The sequence below is a fragment of the Agelaius phoeniceus genome, chromosome 6, assembly GCF_051311805.1.
Source record: "Agelaius phoeniceus isolate bAgePho1 chromosome 6, bAgePho1.hap1, whole genome shotgun sequence".
In the NCBI taxonomy this organism is placed as follows: domain Eukaryota; kingdom Metazoa; phylum Chordata; class Aves; order Passeriformes; family Icteridae; genus Agelaius; species Agelaius phoeniceus.
Window position 1 is genome coordinate 19,256,643 of NC_135270.1, and position 20,788 is coordinate 19,277,430.

Here is a 20,788-nt window from a genome sequence, read left to right on the forward strand (position 1 = left end):
GCTACTATCATCGGGCTGTCTTTACACATTTCTGGGAATCGTCATCTGTGCCCAAGAGGCACTTCTGGCCTGGATAGCCTTGCTGACTGGGGAAGGACTGGAATGCTCAGGGATGCAACATTTCCTTTGTGAGGAGCAGGCGGAAACATCTCATCCTGACTTTTTTTTAATGCTGGGCTTTCAGCAATCAGAAAAACTGGAGGCAAAATTCTCTTGTAAAAGGAGAAAAACCCTTTCACACCCAAAATGGGAAGCCTGAGTGCTGCCCTGGGCCCCAGGGCTGCTGTTGGGGGTCTATCATCTCCTTGGGAGCCACCACCACTCTTGCACAGGAGGAAGGCAGGCAAATGGTTCATTTTAGTAATGTGGATTTGGTCCACCATCTGGGATGCCACACCAGGCCTAAGGCCACCACCTTCTCCAGCAAGAGGGCTTAGGGGATTCCTAAGGTCCATTGTGACAAAGGGTGGCAGTTGTCACCTGCAGCAGACCCCATAAGTGACAACAGACACACGATAATAAAAGAAATACACAAGAAAATCCCTTTCACCCCCTCTCCACTGGCCTTCACCCAGGACGCAGGGTGCGTCCCTTTGCTGGCTCAGCTTTCTCCATGGCAACAGATGGATGTCACAGTCCCATCCCCCTCCGTGATGCTGGGCCGGGCGGGTGGGAGACAGATGGCAATGGAGGGGAAAGGAGTCCAGATCCTCCTGAGTGGCAAAAATTGCAGGAATCCCTGATTGCTGGAGCCAAGACATTGACCCAGAGCCGTGGGAGGGAGGGAACGTGGAGGCGCGTGGCTCTGCTGAGCCCGGAATAGCAGAGCAGCTGTTAAGTTATCACTTGTAATTATTACAGCATATGGGAGGGAAAGAATAGCTCTCAAAGGGAGAAAAACAAATAAGGAAAAGGCGGGCTGCGGCAGGGCTCAGCCACGGGCAGAGTGACACTCGCACTGCGGCGGGTCCCCATCAGGTGGGCAAGGGCATCGCGGGACAGCTCTTCCTCTCCACAGCCCCGGCAGGAGCCTGGGTGCAAATATTTGCACCTGCAGCACCAGGGGCTCACCCATCTCCCACTGCCCCCTCAGGAGCATGGGTATGCTGGGGAGAGGATGACAGTGGCCAGGGTGTTACAGAGGGATGGAGCCTGGCATGCTTCCCCTGTCTCTTCTCCGTGCACAATCCTATTGCTTGCTCTGTAATTTGAAGGATGCAGGGCCATGCACAGCAAGTGATAATGCTGGAGCACAAAGTGCCCCAGTAAACCAAAGGGGGAACCCTCAGAGACAAGCCCTGCATGGGAGAGCCTGCTCCTGGAAATTCGTGGAGCAAGGAAGAGGTGACATGCAGCAGCATGAGGGAGAGTAGAGAAATTTGGGTAACTGCCTGTGAATAAGTAGCAATGACAGTCTCTCTTAAATTCTACTCCCCTTGCAAAATAAACATTGTATCCCCTCATAGCAGTTGGTATTCTGGGCTTTCAATATTAGAAAGAAAAATAGAAATAAATCCTTGGAAATGTGGAGCCATTGGCAGTTGCACCAGCTGCATCCCAGTATGGGGACAAGGAGTGTCGAGGGGATGCCACCCCTGCAAAAAGCTTGGGAGACTTAATGGAGAAAAATCTGACCATATCTACTGTGTATTAAATGCAAAGATTTAAGTTCACTGATGAAATTCACAGCCACTGAGCTACAGATTTTCCTGAGAGCCAGAGAGCATTTTGGGCCCATTTTGATGTTTACTTGTCCTGTGCAACAGGCACGTAGCCACAGAGGTGAGGCAAGATGAGGAAGAGATGTTAACTTGTCCTCTTTGTTCCTATGCTCTGATGGCTTTTCCCTGGGCATCTGCTACTGGCTATAACTGGAAATGATGCAGGACCTGGGACAAAAGGTTAAGGGGTTAGAATATACTCCAACAGAGAGATTTTTACATTCTCTTCTACTCACCTCTCTCCTGCTTTTCAGCTATATTTTTTATCTACTACTGCCTTCTCCCTGGCAGCATCATTAATTTACTCAGAGCAGGTGAATTGGCACCTGCTCACCTTGGTGAATTCTAGCTCATCCCTGGGTCTCTCATCCCAAGCCAACCTGATCCCATTGTGAAGAGCTTGTGGCTCCAGTGAAAAGCACCAATATATGTCTGAGCAGGAGACAGGGAACCCTGGACACACTGGGCTGATGTGTCAGGACCAAAGCACACCATCACTCCCAGGCCTAAGCCAGGAGCTTGGAGCAGTGCCTCCCAGAGGTCAGCAGGACAGATGCAGATGGGTGCTGAGCACCTGCTGGTCTCATGGGAGCCTGGGAGATGCCCTCAGGCTCTGGTAGCCCACTTGGCCATGCAGCACAGGCAGCTGCTGAATGGCACTGCTACTGCAAACAAAGTTGTGACAGAAGCATTGGAAACAGGAGATGGTTCAAACTCTGTGATCCAGAACAGGAGTGAATTGCATGTGACAGACAACAGCCCCAGCACCCGTTAAATAAATCAGCCAAACCCTGCCAGCACCCCAGGATCCTGGCCAAGACAGGCACTGTGCTTGGAGATTGAAGGACCAGCTCTGCAGCTAGCACATATAAGCAAGCTAGCCTGGGTGAAAATCAGGGAGGCAGCACCCGTTTGCAGCAGCCGGAAATCTGCCCTGCTGCTTTAAAACCACTGGCCCTGCCAGAAGGGCTGCATGCACCCCATGCACCCCTGCTGCTGCTCAAGTGCTCACTTGGGTGACACCGCCATGGGGGGCAGAAAAAGGCTTCTGCTGCCTTCATCATGAGGCTGAAATGCTGCTTGAGACATGTGTGGGGCGACTGCTGGTGTTTGGGGTGACCCCACCACACAACTGAACATGGAGGTGCTCCCCACTGCACTGACACCCCAGAACAGAGGGAAACAGAAATGCTGAGATTTGCAGAGCTGCTTGGGCCTCATCTCTTCTCTGCAGTGACCTGGAGCAGGGAAGGACCGTGGTAGGGCAGATGGGGAATGTGCCTTGGGGTAGGACACAGCTTGGGGCATCCCTGCCCACGGCATGGGGTTGGAATTAGTTGATCCTTAAAGTTCCTTCCAACACAAACCATTCTATGATCTAGAATGAAAGGATTCTCACAGTCCTTGTGCCAGAGACTCATTGGGAGACTGTGCTGGCTCCAGCATCCAGGAGGAGACAAAAAGCCTGCCAAGAGCTGCAAATGCAGGAGGAGTGTGTTTGCAGCTCATTGCTATCTCCACACTCACTCTGAATTGGCAGTGGCTGAGCTACAGATCCCATCAGGGTCTTGGGGGCTAAGCCCTCCTGGTAGCAGGATGCTCTGCCTAGGTGGGGGTAAAACAGCTCAGACTTTACCCTATTTGCAGAAGTTATCAGGCTATCAGTGGCAAATGGAGTAGGAGGGGTCAGGCTGCTTTTGGTGCAGAAGAATGCTGAGAGGAGGCTGACTCATCAAGCCCAAAGTTAAACATTCTGAGGATGTGAAGAACAATGTTTCCTGACAGAAACTGGCACTGGTGAGGAGGTGGCAGACAAAGCTTCTGATAAAGAAACCAACAAGTGCTAGTACTGATGACTTATCTAATGGTGCTGAGCTAAAGGCTGCAGTGCTGTCACAGGGGGCCTACAAACATATGGCTGACAGTCAATCACATCATACCACAAAAACCCAATCCTGCTTTTTGATGGCAGGGTCCTCTAATACCCCCCTTTTTGGGTCTGTGTGCAGATCCCACTCTTGAATGGAGATACCTCTCAATGCTGAGCAAAAGAGATTTGCCCATGGTCATTGAAATGGGTAACATCAATCTCTACTTAATAATTATTTTGCCAACTTTAATTTAATTGCTTCAATATTTATAAAAAATGGTGCACTATACTAGTAGTTAAAACTATTGTGTAGTAAACAATTCTGATTAAAGTTTTTTAGTCCAATCATTATAATCATCAATTGAAATAAATCACTTATTTCATTCATATAAATATATTTGGTTAGCCATCCTTAATTCTGTAGCACAAAGTTGTATGAAGGCTCAATTACACCTATATAATTTTTTAGGCAGAAACCATTGACCAAGGGTTGGATCCAGACTCCTCTCTGAGAAGGAGTTTAGAAATCAAGGGGATCCTTTTTGACCCTTGTGGCTCAATGGGAGGGTCTCCAGGATAAAAACCTTGTCTGAAACTTCCATTCTGCCTGCAACACTCCTGCATCCCAAACTAATCCTGCAGCTCTCATTTGAACTCCCATGCCCTCTGCCTTTGTCTCAGGGCAGGGTGACAGTGATGCCAGAGCCATCCACACACACACACACAGAGCTGCACACATACAATCTGCCTCTTGCATTTTTGGCTATCTTCCCAAATGCCAGCACGACATGGCAGCCCCGTCGATCTCTTTCCTTTCTTCTGTACATCACTTGCAAAGTTGCTTGATCTTGAGGTAATTGCTTTTCCCACAGCAGCAAGGGGCTCTCATTTGTTTTTACATGCCACTAATCTATTCCACAGGTTTGTGTTTGGATTCCTGCTTCCCCTGGACTGTTCATAATTAAAAAAAAAAAAAAATCAGGATAGGGCAACAGCAGGTGAAAGGGAAAAGTAATGTCTCTCCTTTTCTTCTTCAAAACCAACAAAACTGACACTAGATAAAAGGGATAGGAGAAATCAGGGAAAATATAGGGTTTGAGATTTTTTTTTTCCCCCTACTTAAAAACTAATTTTGTTAGTGATCATCCAGGGAAAAAAAAGTGTTTGTTGCTTTGACCCTACAAGACCTCTAAATATTTTTAATCCCTTGCTATCACTGAAGCCCCACCTGGGGAGGTAGCAGGAAACATTCCTTGGAGGAACCTAGCAGCTTTTGGGGCTGAGCTCCTGAAGAGGGAAGATTTGGTGACTAATCCCAGGAAATCCCCTTCTCCTGGGCAAGATGACCTGTCCTGATCCTGACTGTTGTTCCTGGTGTGCAGCATTTTTCTGGTAAGGGCTGACAGGTCCATACCCCGACCCTGAAAGGTGCTTGCTTGCCCTGGTTAAGACATAGCAGTCATTTGGGTGGTCTGGGCACAGCATGATCTACTCTAATCCCTCCACTCCTGAGGGGGCTGGAGGGGGATCCTTCAGCCCAGCCTGGGCACTGCCTCCACCTCTGATGCAGCAGAACAAACCTCTCCTGCTGTGACAGGACTGTTGGTGCTCCCAACCCAACCCCAGCTGCTGGTGTGTCCATCTCCCTTGTGCTTCCCGCTGGAGCATGCTTCCCCCTCTGCTCACCAAGTGCCTTCCTGCTGGGACACACCTCCCAAAGGCTTCCACTGCTTCCCCCCACAGCAGTTCCACCCCTTCTTTCTGCCCTGAACCCGACATCTCTGTGTGTCCCTCACATGGCAGAAGGTAGAGCCGTGTTTGCTGTACCCTGGGTAAGCACTGTCCTTGCAGGCAGCACGGCCAGGGCCGATGGGTTTGACTGCAGAGGAGAGAGCAGCTGCTGTGGTACTCACCTTCAGGTCCCTGTCATGGCTCTAAGTGTCCCCAGGGGTGTGGATGATGCAGGTGACAGGAGCCTGCAGCAGCAAAGTGGCCCAAGGATGGAGAAGAAACTGGGCTGGTGCTCTCTGTTGGGGAAGAAGGGCCTGACCCTGCCCACAAAACAGCAGGGGGAATGTGGGCGTTGATTTTTGACAGTTTCCACATGGGGAAAGGGCTGGGATAGAAATTACATGGGCTGGGTGGTGGCAGATGTTGAGGCCTTGGCACCAGCCCCTGTGACCTGCCAGGGTCTCCCAGTGCTATCCTGACATCAGGAAGAGGGCCAAGATCCCTGCTGAGCCTGTTTGCAGCTCATAGCTACAGCTGTGATAATGACATCTTTAAGACATGCTGGGGCTGCACACAGCATTATTATATGGACATGCCCTGTAACACCCCAAAAGCACCTCAGCTTTCCAGTGCCACAGTGGGTCTGGGATGTTCTCCACCACACTTTGTGGGCATTGCAGGCTTACATCGAAGTGTTGTGTGATACAGCAAGACACTACCAGCATAGTGCATTTGGGGCACCACACGAGGCCAGCACACTGAATGCTGGATAGGTAAAAAGAAAATGTTGAGCCCACTGAGTGCCAAATGCCTCCTGAACCACCTGGAGCTGCTTGGGTTTGGTTTTCGAGTCCCTTTGCTTTTGGAAGTTGCACTTGTGAGACTCTCTTCTTCCCTCTAGCGTCCCTTACGAGGCATTCCTCCGGCTCGCCAAACCCAGCAAAAGCAGCGCCTGCCTGCCTGCATTTGCACTCGCTCCGTTCCTCAGGCACAGGTTTTATATCTATAAATGACACTACAACTCTCTAGTAATCCGATGTTTTCTTTTTCTGCTTTACGCTGTGCCATGCAGGAGGATTCTGTTGCAAGGTCGTTGTCTCCTGGCAGCTTAAAAAAATTATCTCAATTACTACCTTAATTTTAGCACAATCACTCTGAACTCCACTTGGGGATGCACAGCCATGAGACTAATGAAGACAGTGTGGAGAGGAGCCCCTTGTTGAGGGATGGGTGAGAGTGAGCCCCTGCACTTGTTGCCTGTGTAAAACCATGCCACACCTCCTCCCATATCATAGAGTTTCTCCTTGGGCTGTAGGAAACCAGGGCAGAGATTAGAAATTACTGCAGTGCCCCTAAGGCTGGATCAAGGCTGTCATTGAAAGGTTGTTTTATTTCTGGTGACAGCAAGAGACCTCCAGGGTAGGATCTCCATCACCTGGGTCACCTCCCAGCTGGCTGAACTGATTTCCAAAAGTGCAGCCATAATCCTTCTCTTTGAGGAGAGACCTCCCCCTCTCCTGGGGACAGGGCAGCAGACCATCCCTCCCAGATGCACCTGCACCAGGCCAGCTCTCCACCAGCTCAGGGTCTGCTCTGGCACCTTGAATTCAGTCCAGGACAAGCCCTCCTTGGTGTCCTGCATCTGTCCTGGCCTCCTGTGCCTCTCTGGAAGGTACAAAAGCTTCCCAGACTGGCTCAAAGAGCCATATGCACTTTGCTGCCCCAGTGCTCACATGCTGTCTCCATTCTCTAAGGCTGACCCTTTGTCTCAGCCAGGACATTTCCAGTATGTCCTGGGGTAATTTTAGAGGAACAAAACAATCAAAACAGGGCCAGGATTCTCTGGTGTAATGACAAAGCCATTGCAGGGCAGGATTCATCTCACCTGGCAACAGATGGTACCAAGCAGACATCTAAGCCATCGTCACAAACCCTGTTTGATCAGTGCAGAGACTGGCACTATGGAGCATGAGCCATCTGACTCATCATACCCCAGAAGCACCTGTGTTCCACTGTGGGTGCAGATACTGCCCATGGCAAGGAGACAAGCCTGTCAGGCTCTGAACAAGCCAAGGAACCGTGTAGGAAATGATCCTGAGTTGGCCTGCCATTTGTGTGTATTTGAAGGGACACGTATGGCATTTTCCTTCCTGAACATTTCCTGTGTTTTCTCCTCCTTGACAGCCAAAGAAAATATCTTCTATTCATCCTTTAATGAAGATTAATTTGTTCCAAGTGCAAAGCAATCCCAGGCCTTCAATGAGAGTAATGGCCTTGGCAACAAGCACAACAGCCATGAGCCCTGGGGCTGTGCCCACAGCTGCCATGGGGACCCTGGACAGGCTGAGCATCTCCTTTGGCCTGTTCTTCCTAAATGGGGTGCCAAGGTGTCCACAATGGGCTGGGCTCTGCAGAGCTGGGAGGTGCAGAACCCAATCCAAGGCTGAGCAGGAGCCACCTTTGCTTGTCAGGGCCCATTTGTCTGGGTGGGATGCTGTCCCAGACACGCTCCTTTCAGGGGAAGGGATGATTCTTAGTCACTGAAATAACTGGCTAAGAGCTCCCTACATCTTTCTCCCATGTTTTTTTTTAAGTTCTGGCTGAGTGGAGCCTTTCAGTATGCAGGGCAGCAGCAGTCACTCCAGCAGGGCTGGTCGTGGGACACCAGCTAAGTGATGCTGAGAGGCCTCCTGGATGGATCATGCTTCTGCTAACGCTGCAGCATTGTCACTTTGGGCCAAATCCCTTTGTTCTGAGCCCAGCTCCCTGCAGGGCAGCTGTTCTCATGTTACCACCCCCTCCCTTAGCAGCGTGTACTGATGAGACTTGGCTCCCAGCAGAAAACTCTTCCCTGCAGTGCTGATTTATTAATAGGTGAGGGAGCAGTTCTCGCCCCTCTCTCCAGCTTACACACTAGATATCAATTTGGCAGCCAGCAGCAAATCCCATTAAAGCAGTGAGATACTTAAAGGCATCAGCAGCTCCTGGCCCATTACAAGAATGAGGGGATGGACTCTGGTAATGTACATCTGAAACTGGTCACATCCAACTGGAAGCAAAGATCCTACTGAGACAAACATTAAGAGTCTGCAGAGGCAGGGATAGGAATAAGCTCATTCATTAAAGGACTTTGTCTATATTCAAGGGACCAATGTGTGATTTTAACAGAGGAAATGGTGACAAAAAGCCCATGCAATGAAACTCCCCCTTTTCCCTTTTGGGCTAAGAGAGCTGAATTCACAAATAGCCTATCATGTCTTACATTTCCTAATTAGCCTATTAAAGAGCTGGCTGGCTTTTCCATTTTCTAGATGAAAAAGGTGGAAGATGAACAAGCAAAGGCTAAGCCAGGGCAATAATTTTCCCTGTGGATATGTTATAGCTGTCCAGACAGCAATGGCCCTGCTTATTTTCCTTGTCCTGGAAACTGCAACAGACAACAGCATGGCAGCCCTGGGAAATGAGGTGCACCAACTATTGGCAGAGAGAAGAGAGGAGGCTACCAGCCCTTCTGCCCCATCAGCCTGGGCTGTGATCACTAACTTGCTCTCTTAGCAAGCTTCTCTGCTGTTCCATGCATGACAGGCTGGCCACTCAGTTCTGGACTAAATCCCCACAGACACCAGAGCAGGTGGCACCCAGCCTGCTGCACACATCTGTCCCTGCTGATAGGCACCTGAGGGGGTGATGGATGGGCCAGCAGCTGATGCAGTGACCAACAGGCACACTGGACACCTCCTCCTGCCCCTGTGAGCACACCACACCACCATGCAGCATGTGAGTGCCTTGGTTAGGCCACCAGTGGGGCAGAGCTGTCTAATGAGGGGTGGGGTGGCTGTTCTGGAGGTCACACACAGCCTGCAGCTCTGAGAATCCCCACTGGGATGTCTGATGTGAAGGTACAACAGGAAACTCTGAGTTAAATGGTTTTGATGAAGCCCTCAGGCACTGATTTCCCACACTAGGGCAGAGCTGTTTTTTTCTGAGCATTTCTCCACATCCTCTCTGCCAGCTCAGACAAGCTTCTTGCTCTGTGCACATACAGAACCACGTGGAGTTTGCTGAGAGATGAGACCACAGATGCTTTTGAGAGACTTTCCAGATCTGTACCAAGAGTTTTGTCTCTGCAGATGCTCATGTCCAGACCCAGTTTACACACCCACTGAATTTTTTTCCCCTCCACCCCTTTGAAATGAAAGATATCGATTGAGAAGGAGACTCTTGAATATCTGGAGAAGACAGTTCTACCCATCACTCCCTGTTAGGACCCTGGATATAGAGAAGGGTCAGTGCTGTCAGTGTCTTCCTTCTTTTACAAGGCCAGCTTTCTTTTTGTGTGTGATGGTATTGTCAGTGACACAGGCAAAAAGTCATATTTAGGAGCCTATTTAAGGGCACAGGCACTGTTGCTGGGTGAAATCCTGCCTGCATCCATAGTGTTGCATAAAATCACTTACCACATAGTTTTAAATGATTTTTGATAGATGATTTCTGCTAGGACACACCAAAACTGGGCAAACTCACTTCAAGCTCCAGACTGTTTTGTAAGATAAAGTGGTGCAAGGAGCACCACGACAAAAAAGAAGTTTTAGGGTTTTGTCTATTCTGCTTCTCTAAGTTAAGATGGCCAGCAGAAAGGAAGCATAAACCAATTCATTAACTCATTGTGTAATTACTGTTTTATAAACTGATTTAAAAAATGTAATCTAACATAGTAATTTAAACTGGAAGAAATGTGATGATGCTTGGTTTCAGACTGCAACATCAATAAAGTTGAAAGACACAGTCATTTGGAACAGCATCTCACAGACTGCAGTCACTGAAACAGATGTTTTGGATCTTACCTGAACATGGAGAAAATGCCCTATTGAAAAAAAACCAAGATTATTCCCTTACTTCCCTGCTTTGCTGCATCATCACTTAAAATTATCCAATTATAATAAATTGGAAAGTCTATTTGATCTGAGAGTGCTAGAAATGGGATGGAGGTGAAAGGCACATGCAGAGGATGCTCTGACACCTGGTGACAGAAGTCAGCTCTGCTAGAGAAGTTCTGGAATGCAATGTCTATTCAGAGGAAGTGAGACAAATCCTTCCAGGTAGCTATGGAGCAAACAAACATGTTAATATTGGGATAAGCCATTTGTTCAGCATTTGCTCCCATAGCAATGCATCCTACAAGAACCTCCAATGCCTGTGAGTAGGGTGAGCTCCTGTGGGGGCATAAACTCTCAAATCATCCAGCCTTTCTGGGCTTTTCCTCAGGCAACACAACCTTCCCTCAGAGCCTGCTCTGGTCAACACTTCCTCTCAAGCCCTTGGTTTTGGCCCTCACATGTTTACCATCCAGGACTGCAAAAGGCACACTGCTGGCTGCTGGTAGGTCACCTCCTCCAGCCCTCTCCACAAACAGCAGGCTCCATGCTCTGCTCTGTTTGGTGTCCCTGCCTGACTCACAGAGCTGGGCGTGGTGTGGAGGGGAGGAAGTATGATAGGATTTGTTCTGTTTTAGTGTGTATAGGTTGCAAAAATAACCACATTTTTCTGTAATAAGACATTCATTAGCTCATTGGTTGATCAGTGGTTGCTCTTAAAATATTTGTGGACCAGCTGTATCCTGAATTGAGGCAAATCACATTAATTGTTTGAACTGCTCTGTGTTTAGCTTGCAGAAGAAGCTGCAAGATAGCATTGATCCTTCATGGCTGCACCGTGTACATGGCTCCAACACATGCTGGCAACTGGGTACCTTCTAGGACTGAGGACTTCTGTTCTGAGATGTTTTCGTGGCACTGGATTTGTGTGGCAATGACTGCAGAATGGACCTGGCAGTCAGGGGCCAAACAGAATTCATTGGCCTGAACCTCTGCAAGGCTTTTGTGGATGAGTAGGCAGCTGGATGCTGGTGGTTGATCTCTTTAGAAGGGCTCTCATCCATGATGGGCCTGAGGAAAAGAGGAAAACTCTGTGGTGAGACTGCACTCTGGATTTGAATATCTGCATTCTCCTCAGCAGCTCTGAAAACTGAACCAAAAGCTGCCGGGCCTGGGAGCAGCCCCAGGCACATGAGCTTCCCACACAAGGCACATGCTCTCTGCCTTTGCTGACTCCAAAGTGACTACATCAGTTCAAACCCAAGCTGTTATGTCACAAGCCCTCTGTTGTATTTCTTCAAAGAAGCAACAACAGCATGCTAAATTTACAGCAAACAGGTTCAGAAATAAACATGTTTCGGTACATGTGACACTTCTTTAATGCCTACTTTATTTTCCAGAGCTCATTCTAACATGAACTTGTGTCAGGGAAAAAACCCAAGTGGGATGTCAGGAACCCTTCCTGGAGTGTACTGGAGGAGACTTTTGAACAAGTGCCACAAGATCTTTGCAACAGACACAGCAATGGCTCTGGGTGGGCTCTGAGAATGCTCTGAGAATGGAGCAGTAAGAACACAGCAAAATTCTGGGCTATTATTCAAGAAAATACAAAATTTACAATACTCAAGCTATAAGGAACATGGGAAAATGTTTAATTAGCTTTAGACAGTCAAAGATAACTGTCAGCACAAATAAAAGGAATTAATTTTACAGAAGAAGCAGGAGCCCCAGATACAATAGAGAAATCTGACTTTTCCTGCCATGAAGTCCCTTCCCCAGATGCATTCCAGTGCACATACCTGATCCTTGGTGACCCAACAGCTGCTGGTCCTGGAATAGGCCTTGGCTGGCTGGTGCAGCCCACAGGCTGGCAGTGCCCTTGGGATCCAGAGGCAGCCATCGTGCTGTGCAGGCCCAGGAAAGCAGGGTCTTTGTCCAGAGGCTGGGCTGAATTCTCTTGATGAGCCTTTGACTGGCATTTCTGTGTACACTGTCTGTCCTCCTCTTGGCTGGGTATTTTTATGCCCCTATTATTCCTTGTTTTCCAGGGTCTTGCTGCAACATCCACTGCAGAGGCAGGTGAAGGGTTTTTTGGAGGGGATGGAATTAGATAACGTTTTGTGTTGGAGAACACTGCACCCTCCTGAGCCTGTGATGAACCTGAAACAGAGTGGAAAGCACAGAGATTTACCAGTTCATCTGACTGCTACATGACTAGCCCAGGGAGTGAAAAGTTTTGGAGATGCTGTGTGATGGAGCTGGGTGGGCAGATGTGTCCATGTTGAATTTCTTCCTCTGACAGTTGGCTTGGTTCACTGTCAGCCTCCCTGCCCGCGCTGCTGGTGACGCGCCGAGTAAGGAACAGCTCTCGGGCAGAGCTCACAGGGCACCCATGAGTTCACCTGCCCTCCTGTTCTCAGGCAGGATCACACCTGCATCATTCCCTGCCAGTGTCTGCACTGACTTGCTCTAAATACCTTAGGGCTCCTTCCAGTGATCTGAAGTGCAAGGCAGAGGAATAATCACAGATGAGTGGATCCACTTTTTAAATCAGAGGCAGAGATCATAGAATCTCATAATAAGTGCCTGACTGCTGGGGAAAATATTGCACTGCATGCAGGGCTACTTTCTGGCAGTTTGTGTTTCAGCCATGTCATTCTCTCCATGCAATATGTGCAACACACAGAGAAGAAAAAACTTGTTGCTGACTTATAAATATAACCAGCATGCACACATGCTTAGAACCATTCTAAATATAGCAGGGATCTGATTGCTCTTGTCTATTGAAAGAACCAACCATTCTATAAATAGCAGGGATCCAATTGCTCTTGTCTATTAAAAGAACCTAACTGTACCTAAGTGCCTGATGTGCAGGGTCCAGGCCAGGAACATAATCTAAAGAATGTGCCACCAGGCCCAGAAAGTTCATCTCTGTGGCTCCCAGTTGATGGGGATGTATTTTACTGCCTAGGTAAAGCTGATAAAAAGTTTTCATGGAACAGTTTGTATCATATGATATACTTTTAAAATGTCTAAACTTCATATTTGTTTTCAAGTAGAGCCACTCTGAGAGACTGGTATGTCTGACTCAAGAGCCTGAAATAACATTCAACGCCTTCCAAAAAATGCAGTTTATATGGATCTGATGCTGCAAACATTTTTATGTAAGAGTGGCTTTGCTCAGATGACTTGTCCTTTTCTGGTCAGAAGGATTGCTTCCAGCAACAAGTTCTTCTGTGAGAAACTCACACTGGACTGGACACACTTCTGAGTGTCATTAGGATCCTGGTCAGTCCCCCCACCACTTCAGACAATTCTAGATTTCAAACTACTCCACCATCATCCTGCAGATTTAGTTAGAAGATGGACAGACCCATCCCAACCATTCACTTTCACAGTGCTATAGGGCATGACACTGGTACACTGTGGGATGTTTGTGACATTGTCCTGTCAATCTAGAAGGATGATGAGTGATGAGACCATCATACTCAGTGTAAAGAAATCATATAAGATCTGAAAAAGATCAGATTAAATCTAAAGAGATCATGAGATCATAATCTAAGACTTCTGTGGGTACTGGACAATAGGCCATTCCTTTAGATTTTTCCAAACAGCTTTTATTCTTGTTGGGGAGATACTGTTTAGAGTACTGTTAATACACATAGAGGCTTTGAATAATTTAGTGATATTTCCAGGTTTTTTTCAAAATATATTATATTTTTCTAAATTTTAGTAGATCCATTTTTACCCTTGAAAGAAATGTAATATGAAAACTCACATGCTTTTACTTATTGAGAAAAAAGGAGTTGTTTAGATTAACAACAGAAAAAAGATTGAAGTTGTAATTATATATGGTCCTCTAGTTGATATGTGTTTGGAATAACCATTATTAATGTTTTTAATATTCTTAAAGACAATATTCAACAAGTAGTGAAGAGTGGGAATTCTGCTTTTATTCACGTAAATGCAATTTCAGAGAAGCCTTTGGCTGAGTAGAAGAGCATGTTCCATTTTTAAACCTTTTACTGAATGCATCCTTTTGGTTGCATATCTTTCCAGAATTCCCAGTCGTTCAGATAAACCTTAATCACTAGCTCAGCCATTATTTACATCAGTGCCAACTGGGTTCAAATACAGCTCAGTAGGAATGACATTATTTTAGACTCACCTGGCACTGTCATAAATTAATGACACAAGGTAAAAGACAGAGACCTGTCCTTCTACTACACTTGATGCTAAGCTAGTGTGAGATCACCTTTGCTCCTCTTAATTCTACATATTCATGCTGAATATATCAACTGATGGTCAACACAGCTGGCCACAATGTCCTGCTTAAAAACTGGAATGGATTGCTTAGGGTCTGGCCCTGCAATGGCATTTTCCAGTTGCTGCCCTGGAGCACAGATGCCAGATCCCATAAAACACTGGATTACCCATGCACCTATCTACAAAGAGCACGTGTTTTGCCCAAGGCCAACCCTCTCCCAGGGGTTTAGGTCCAGTACCTGAGGAGGAGCGGGAAGAAGAATCAAGTGAAATCCTTTCAATGAGGTCCTCATCACAGGCCTCCCTCAACTCATTTCCTAAGCTGTCAGTCAGGCTCCAGTCTTCACCTTTATTCACCTTCAGTGCTTGGCTGGCTTGTTCTTGCTGACCTGTTTGCAGGCACCTGGACAACATCAAGTATCACACCTTTAATTAGCTTTTGAGTGTGTTTATGCAGCTGGTCAAATGCAGCCACTCAGGCAAACACCCTGCAGTGGATTTAGTTACACACTGTTACTTCACACCTTCCAGGAGATATGAAAACTCATTTTAATTGGATCAGCCATCTAAGATGCCTGTGTCTGATTATCTCAAGCATCTTAATCAGGTGAAGTGGGGCAGATTTAAAATACTACCCAGTGAAGTAAGCTCAGAGAAATAAAACCATTTTTACTTCCAAAATAACCATTACCTGTCTGTGAGATCTATGAGATCTCAGCAAGGTGGTATTTCTCTTTCACCCTTTTGTTTGCTTAGGTCAATGTGGTGCTTGCAGGAAAGCTGATCCCCTTTCAGCTCTTTTACTAGGCACTGTCAGGGCCAAGAGCAACTCACCAGTTATGAGAAGTCATTTCTTTGCTCTTGCTAAGGAAGTGAGCCCATCCTGCCTGTGCTCCAGAGAGAAGGAAGAGGATTCTTCTTCCTTGCCATCCTGCAGATGCTCCAGGCAGGAGGACTGCCACGCAAAGCAGGGACAGGAAGGCAGGGGCCGAGATTATCCCTCGAAACCACCAGCAGGTGGCCAAAGCGCTGATCTTATTTTTGCAGCAGAAAATGAATGCAGAGTTTATGGCATGGCAAGATTTCCCCGGCGGTCTCACCCCTTGTGCTGCTCCGTCCATGCTCCCAGGTCAGAGGACACCTTTTCCTGGTGCAGATCTCTTCCTCCTCCAGAGCCACAAAGGTTTTCTGTCGTCAGACCAGACGGTTTCAAAGGGCTCACAGCAGGTGGCTGTGGAAATGGCACAAGTTATCTAGATATCCATGGGAACACTTCCCAGCTCCGTTTCTAGATGTGGATTTCAGCATACATCAAAGCCCACTGTTGTTTCTGAGTTTTTAGATCATCCCTCATCATTTTCTATCTCCTCAGTTTTAAGAAGTCTCACTTCCCAGTCATGTACTATTACAGCTTGAGGAACCCAGGGTAGCAGTGACAAAATTGTTGATTTATATTTCACTGGATATAAGCCTATAGCACCTATACCTATAAGCATATTAAGACCAGTACCACAGAAACTGCATCACTCAGTATATGACCACAGTTCAATTCCACATCCCAGTTCTTAGCACACAATAATTCACTAAAATGTTCAAATTTGTTTCAGAAAAGCTTCCTATGCTGAGGCTGTGGTAGCAGAAAGACATGGGCAGTACCTATCTTTTCCCTGCAGTTCTTTAACATCTGTTGTGAGCATTAAGTCTGTGTCCTGTGCATCTCCCTGATTTACCCCAGCCTGTTTAAATCTACTCATGTGTAGCTGTGCTGTTTTGAACCTCAGGGCCAACAAAAGCTGACCATGATAAGCCAGGCTGCTCCCCTTTACACACATGGGTATCCTCTCACTGAATTACAGCCAAAATGAGCAGGCTGACCCACAGGGCAGGGGCACCACCCCACTGCCAAGAGGAACAAACTTTGGCTTTGTGTTTGTTTAGTCAATAGGAATGACCTTGCAGCATTAGCAAGCTGGCTGTTTACACCAACATCAAAGAAACACTGCTGAAAAAAGCCTTTTTCTTAATAGCTGTTGTAGAAATACTATCAAGTTTTGCAAGCCTGCCTTGTACTTTGCTCATTGCAGGAGGATGGGAAGTCTGCCCCCAGCAGCTGATATGTGATTTTCACTGCTCCCTTTCAGCTGATGGTCCACTGCTGCTAACACATGGGCACATGCAACATCATGCAGGGGACCCTCTGTCCTCCTCAAGGCAACTGCATCTTGGGGGTTCTTGGGCCACAGAACAGAGTGAGCTGCTACAAGCCACAGTGGGAGTTCAGTTTATCCCAGGAGTTGTGGGGGTCACCATGCAGGAATATGAAGTTTACAAGAAAAACATACACCTAGCTTTTGTCTCCTCACATGGAGGGCCTTGGCAGGGTTCCCACATATAACCTGACGGAGTCCTAAGAAAAACAAGAAAAGAGAAAACATTTTTCTCCAGCATTTAACAAACAGTGCTGTCATTGAAGTCAGTTAATATAATTTCCCATAGACGGAAGTTGTAATATTCATGGTGTAGGTTCACAGTATCAGCTGGCATGGCCTGACTGCTGTTAAGAGGCAGTTTCTCTGCTTCCACCAGAATCTGTCTTCTCCTGACCCTGCCCTGCCTCCTTAGTTGTGCTGGTGCAAATATTTGTGTGGATACATAGTCAGTCAGATCAGGGAACAAATTCAGATTTAAAAAAAAAATATTTTTGGGGGTCTTTTTTGTTTGTTCTGCTGGATTATTTTTCAGCTGGATGTTGATTAAAATCAGGTTAAAAAGCGATAAAGCAACAAAGGGTCAGAAGAAGCAGTGAACATTGGGTGAAACTGTCTCTATCAGTTGTGTTAGCTGCCTAAAAGTGTATGTAAAATTACAGTCTCATTCCCTGACAAGCTGTACTTAGTTTCCATGTACATTTCCAAATGTGCACTCAGCTGTTGACTCTGCATTGCTTCATCTAATCCACCATCCTGAGTCCTACCCATAGGCAGGGAACTGAGGAGAGACTGGCATCTGAGAAAAGCAGCCCACAATGCCTGGAAACAAATGCCATCTAATCTGCATCCGTGGGCTGGTGGAGTTACACCATCACGGTGTTTCCAGGAGTCAGGGAAGGATGGGTGGTATTTCCAAGTGTCTAGGGCAAGAAGGGCAGTGGCAGACCCGTGTTTTGGGCTAGCTTGTAGATCAGGATGTGAAGTCAAGGAACTGACTCCTCTTGCTGAGGGACCAACCTCTGGAAACCCAGACCCAAGTGTTCATTGCCAGCAGCAATGCTGCTGCAGTATGAGACTGCAGTACACAGTCTGAGCCCACGATGCAGGGGGGAGGGAATGTGCATCACCACACCTCTCTGGAGGACTGCCTTGGACCACACTCCCATGGCTGAACAGGACATGGCCTGGTGTTACTCAAGCAGGACAGCTGCAAAGAGGTCTGAAAGGGGAGCAGCACTGCAGTATGGGGCTGTGAAAAGGGACAGCAGCACATGGGGGCAGGGGGCTGAGGATGGGCAGCGCAGGTGACTCTCACCTTCTGCTGCAGGGGGAAATAAAGGAAAGCCTACGCTAGAGCAGGTGAGTCTCTCTCGTGGAAGACAACATATTTTAAACCTGATTAGCAGTGGCATGGGTGGGTGGTATTCAAAGCACTCTGGCTTTCATCAGTAATAACATTCAGAAGGAGGTGGAGGTGTGGGAAAGAACAGGATTAAAAAAACATACATTACCATGTGTCAAATCACTGGAGTCATCTTTTGTGAACAGCTTATCAGGAAAAACAGTGGGATCTGGAAGAGGACAGCCACCGCCCAAGAGGCTGGCATCACTAGAAGTCCCTGCATTAGCAGAACACTCTGCATTTCCAGGTCTGGAAGTTGTTGGGGGTTTTGGGCTGCATTCAGACTGCTTTGCTACTTCCCCAAAATACGGACCTAGAAGAGAGATTTCATTAGTGTAAGCACAGTTATGCAAGGCTTCAAACCACACCATCACTGTACCTTGCCAATATGGCAACTGCTGCTGCACACCTGGAGCTATAGAGGACAGAAAAATATATAACTGCAGCTACAAGAAACATGCTGGAATGGATCCAGCCTAGGGGAGGAGATCTTCCAGTGCTGCACAGTCATGGCAGAATCTGGGGATCCCTAACTAAACTGATATCCCTTCCCACTTTTCTTCTGCTTCAGGGCACCAGAGACAGACTGCTGGGGTTATGGGTCAGGAACTGCTCTGTGCTCACCACCCACCTCTGGCTGCCCCGCAGGAGAGGCTGGACACATCCAGGGCTCTGCCTCTTTCCCTGCCTGCATGCCCAGGCTAACTGTAAGCTGCCTCTCATTTGCTGCTCACCTGCTCACAGGGGAACCATTCCAGACTTGCTGCAGGCACAGCCTAGGCCCCAGTCCTTAAATACATTGCTTAAATGCCCTGGCACAATGCAGATGGTGATGGACACCTTACCAGAGCCATCAGTCAAACAGGAGAAACTGTAACGGGAGTTACAAAAATCTGAGAATGGCAGTGATAGATTTTTCCAGTACTGCCTCAGAGACAGACAGCTCTCTACCACAGAAAGAAAGGTGAAAATTGTTTTTGTAATGCTACAGGACAAGAAGGATTATACAAAAACTAGCAAAGGCAGACAGAGCCTTGTCCTCTTACCTGCCCAACTGCTGCCTGTCCTGGGAGCACAGCACAGCTCTAAGGGCAGCATATGCAGCCAACAACCCATGGGAGAGAGAATTTCATTCCAGTGCCCAGATGAATAATGTGCTTTTTAAAGTGCTGAGCATCTACCAGCTCCAAAGTGAGGCATCAGCTCTGTGATAATACGGCCATTTCCTTAAGAGTTGAGTGGTAGGGACCTTTAATACATATCGGGCACAGCTGTTAATATGAACCGATGAAATACACTCCATGTGAAAGTACCCAAATCAACATTGCTACTGGAAAAAAAAAATGTACTGGGATGTCTGAACCTGACTGTATGAACTTACTGGTTTAGAGCTGCCAGCAAGAATATAAGCCTGGTTACACCAGGGAATTAGATGAATTCACAATTTTGTGCTCTGCCCCTACTGCTTCTGTCAGCAAACTTTGTTAACTAGTTTTCTGAACCTCAGGTGATGTTGCCAAAGCACAATCACTGAAGGATCAAATTTTAATGGATTTTTTCCCTACCATGACTACTATTACAACTAATGATTTGGACCCATAGGGATTCAATAAATGACAAATGTATGTACTTATTCCAAAACAAACTAAATTTTTAATGGAGCACAGTTGGCAGGCAAACCACAACCTGGGGAGGGGGCTGGGAAGACAACTGCATTGCCCACACTAATGGGAAGCAACATGAGCAGTTATAGGAAATACTTTGCAATATTTAATAGTATGTGATAAAGTGCATGTAGCATGACACGTAAAAGCATGGACATCTGAACTATTACCAAGGCTGCAGGCAAGGGGACAACAGATTTACTTTCAAACCATTTATTCTCTACGAATGAATGTAATGAACTTAATCTAATAGCAAAGAAAGTGGAACAGATTTCTTACAAGACCATGCAATCTTTCTCGGATGTTGCTACCACTGAAGGGTGGTAACCACATTGCCTTTCCTATTATTAAACTGGAATAGGAAATCCTACCACATCCATGCTACATGGGATTGACTGTTACCATGGAAAGAGCTGTGAACAGCTGTTGGTTGAAACATTCCTTTCCAAGCTTTGTTTCTTCCCATCATGCAGAACAAGCCCTAAGTACAGACTCCCAGCTACTGCTATATTTGCTTGATGTTCTCGAAGTTGTCTGCATTTTTGACCTTGATGCCCAGTTTAGGACAACTTTCATTTAAATCTGCGCTGTTTTCTGCTGAATTTCAGCTTTCTTACTTCCCAGGTGAAGAAAACAACATCCTTTGTCCCTTCACTATAAGTAAAGATTGACTTTAAAGAGGTTGCCTTGCTCTTCATCTTTCTTTTTTTACACATCATAACTTGAAAAATGAACCCCAACAAGAAACCTGTCATACCTAACCATGAAATGTCTTTGGCTAAACCACCTTCCTTGATGGATTCCTTGATGATTAGAGAATCTTCATGCACCTTCTTGGAAGGAAGGAGAGTAGTCTGGCTTGCTGGTATCCCGTCCAAATACTTCAAGTGGGGAATGAGTTTTTTTACTTCTGCTCTGTAATTATAGTCTGGGTCCTGGAGAAATTGAGAAAGCGGTCAGTTTATTTAACAGTCTGTGGACTTCCAGTAACTCAATACTGTTCAATTTCTATGACTGCCATACAATCTGAAATGCTCCTCATATAATTTC

The 20,788-nt window shown here is 46.9% G+C and overlaps 1 protein-coding gene across 8 annotated transcripts in view; it reads right to left on the reverse strand.

Moving 5' to 3' along the window:
- The window catches only part of LRRC56 (leucine rich repeat containing 56), an 81,373-nt gene that overhangs the window by 12,157 nt on the left and 48,428 nt on the right, over window positions 1-20,788 (reverse strand). For 7 of the 8 annotated variants that reach the window (XM_077179963.1, XM_077179962.1, XM_054635733.2 and 4 more), the window contains 7 exons: window positions 20,496-20,673; window positions 18,184-18,387; window positions 16,805-16,869; window positions 15,563-15,693; window positions 14,702-14,865; window positions 11,996-12,356; window positions 8,427-11,267 (listed from right to left, as the gene is read on the reverse strand). In XM_077179963.1, coding sequence (XP_077036078.1) covers window positions 11,075-11,267; window positions 11,996-12,356; window positions 14,702-14,865; window positions 15,563-15,693; window positions 16,805-16,869; window positions 18,184-18,387; window positions 20,496-20,673 — 1,296 coding nt within the window. In that variant the 3' untranslated portion in view covers window positions 8,427-11,074. Of the gene's footprint in view, window positions 1-8,426; window positions 11,268-11,995; window positions 12,357-14,701; window positions 14,866-15,562; window positions 15,694-16,804; window positions 16,870-18,183; window positions 18,388-20,495; window positions 20,674-20,788 lie in introns of those variants that run through there. The other variant, XM_077179960.1, reaches the window with a different exon arrangement.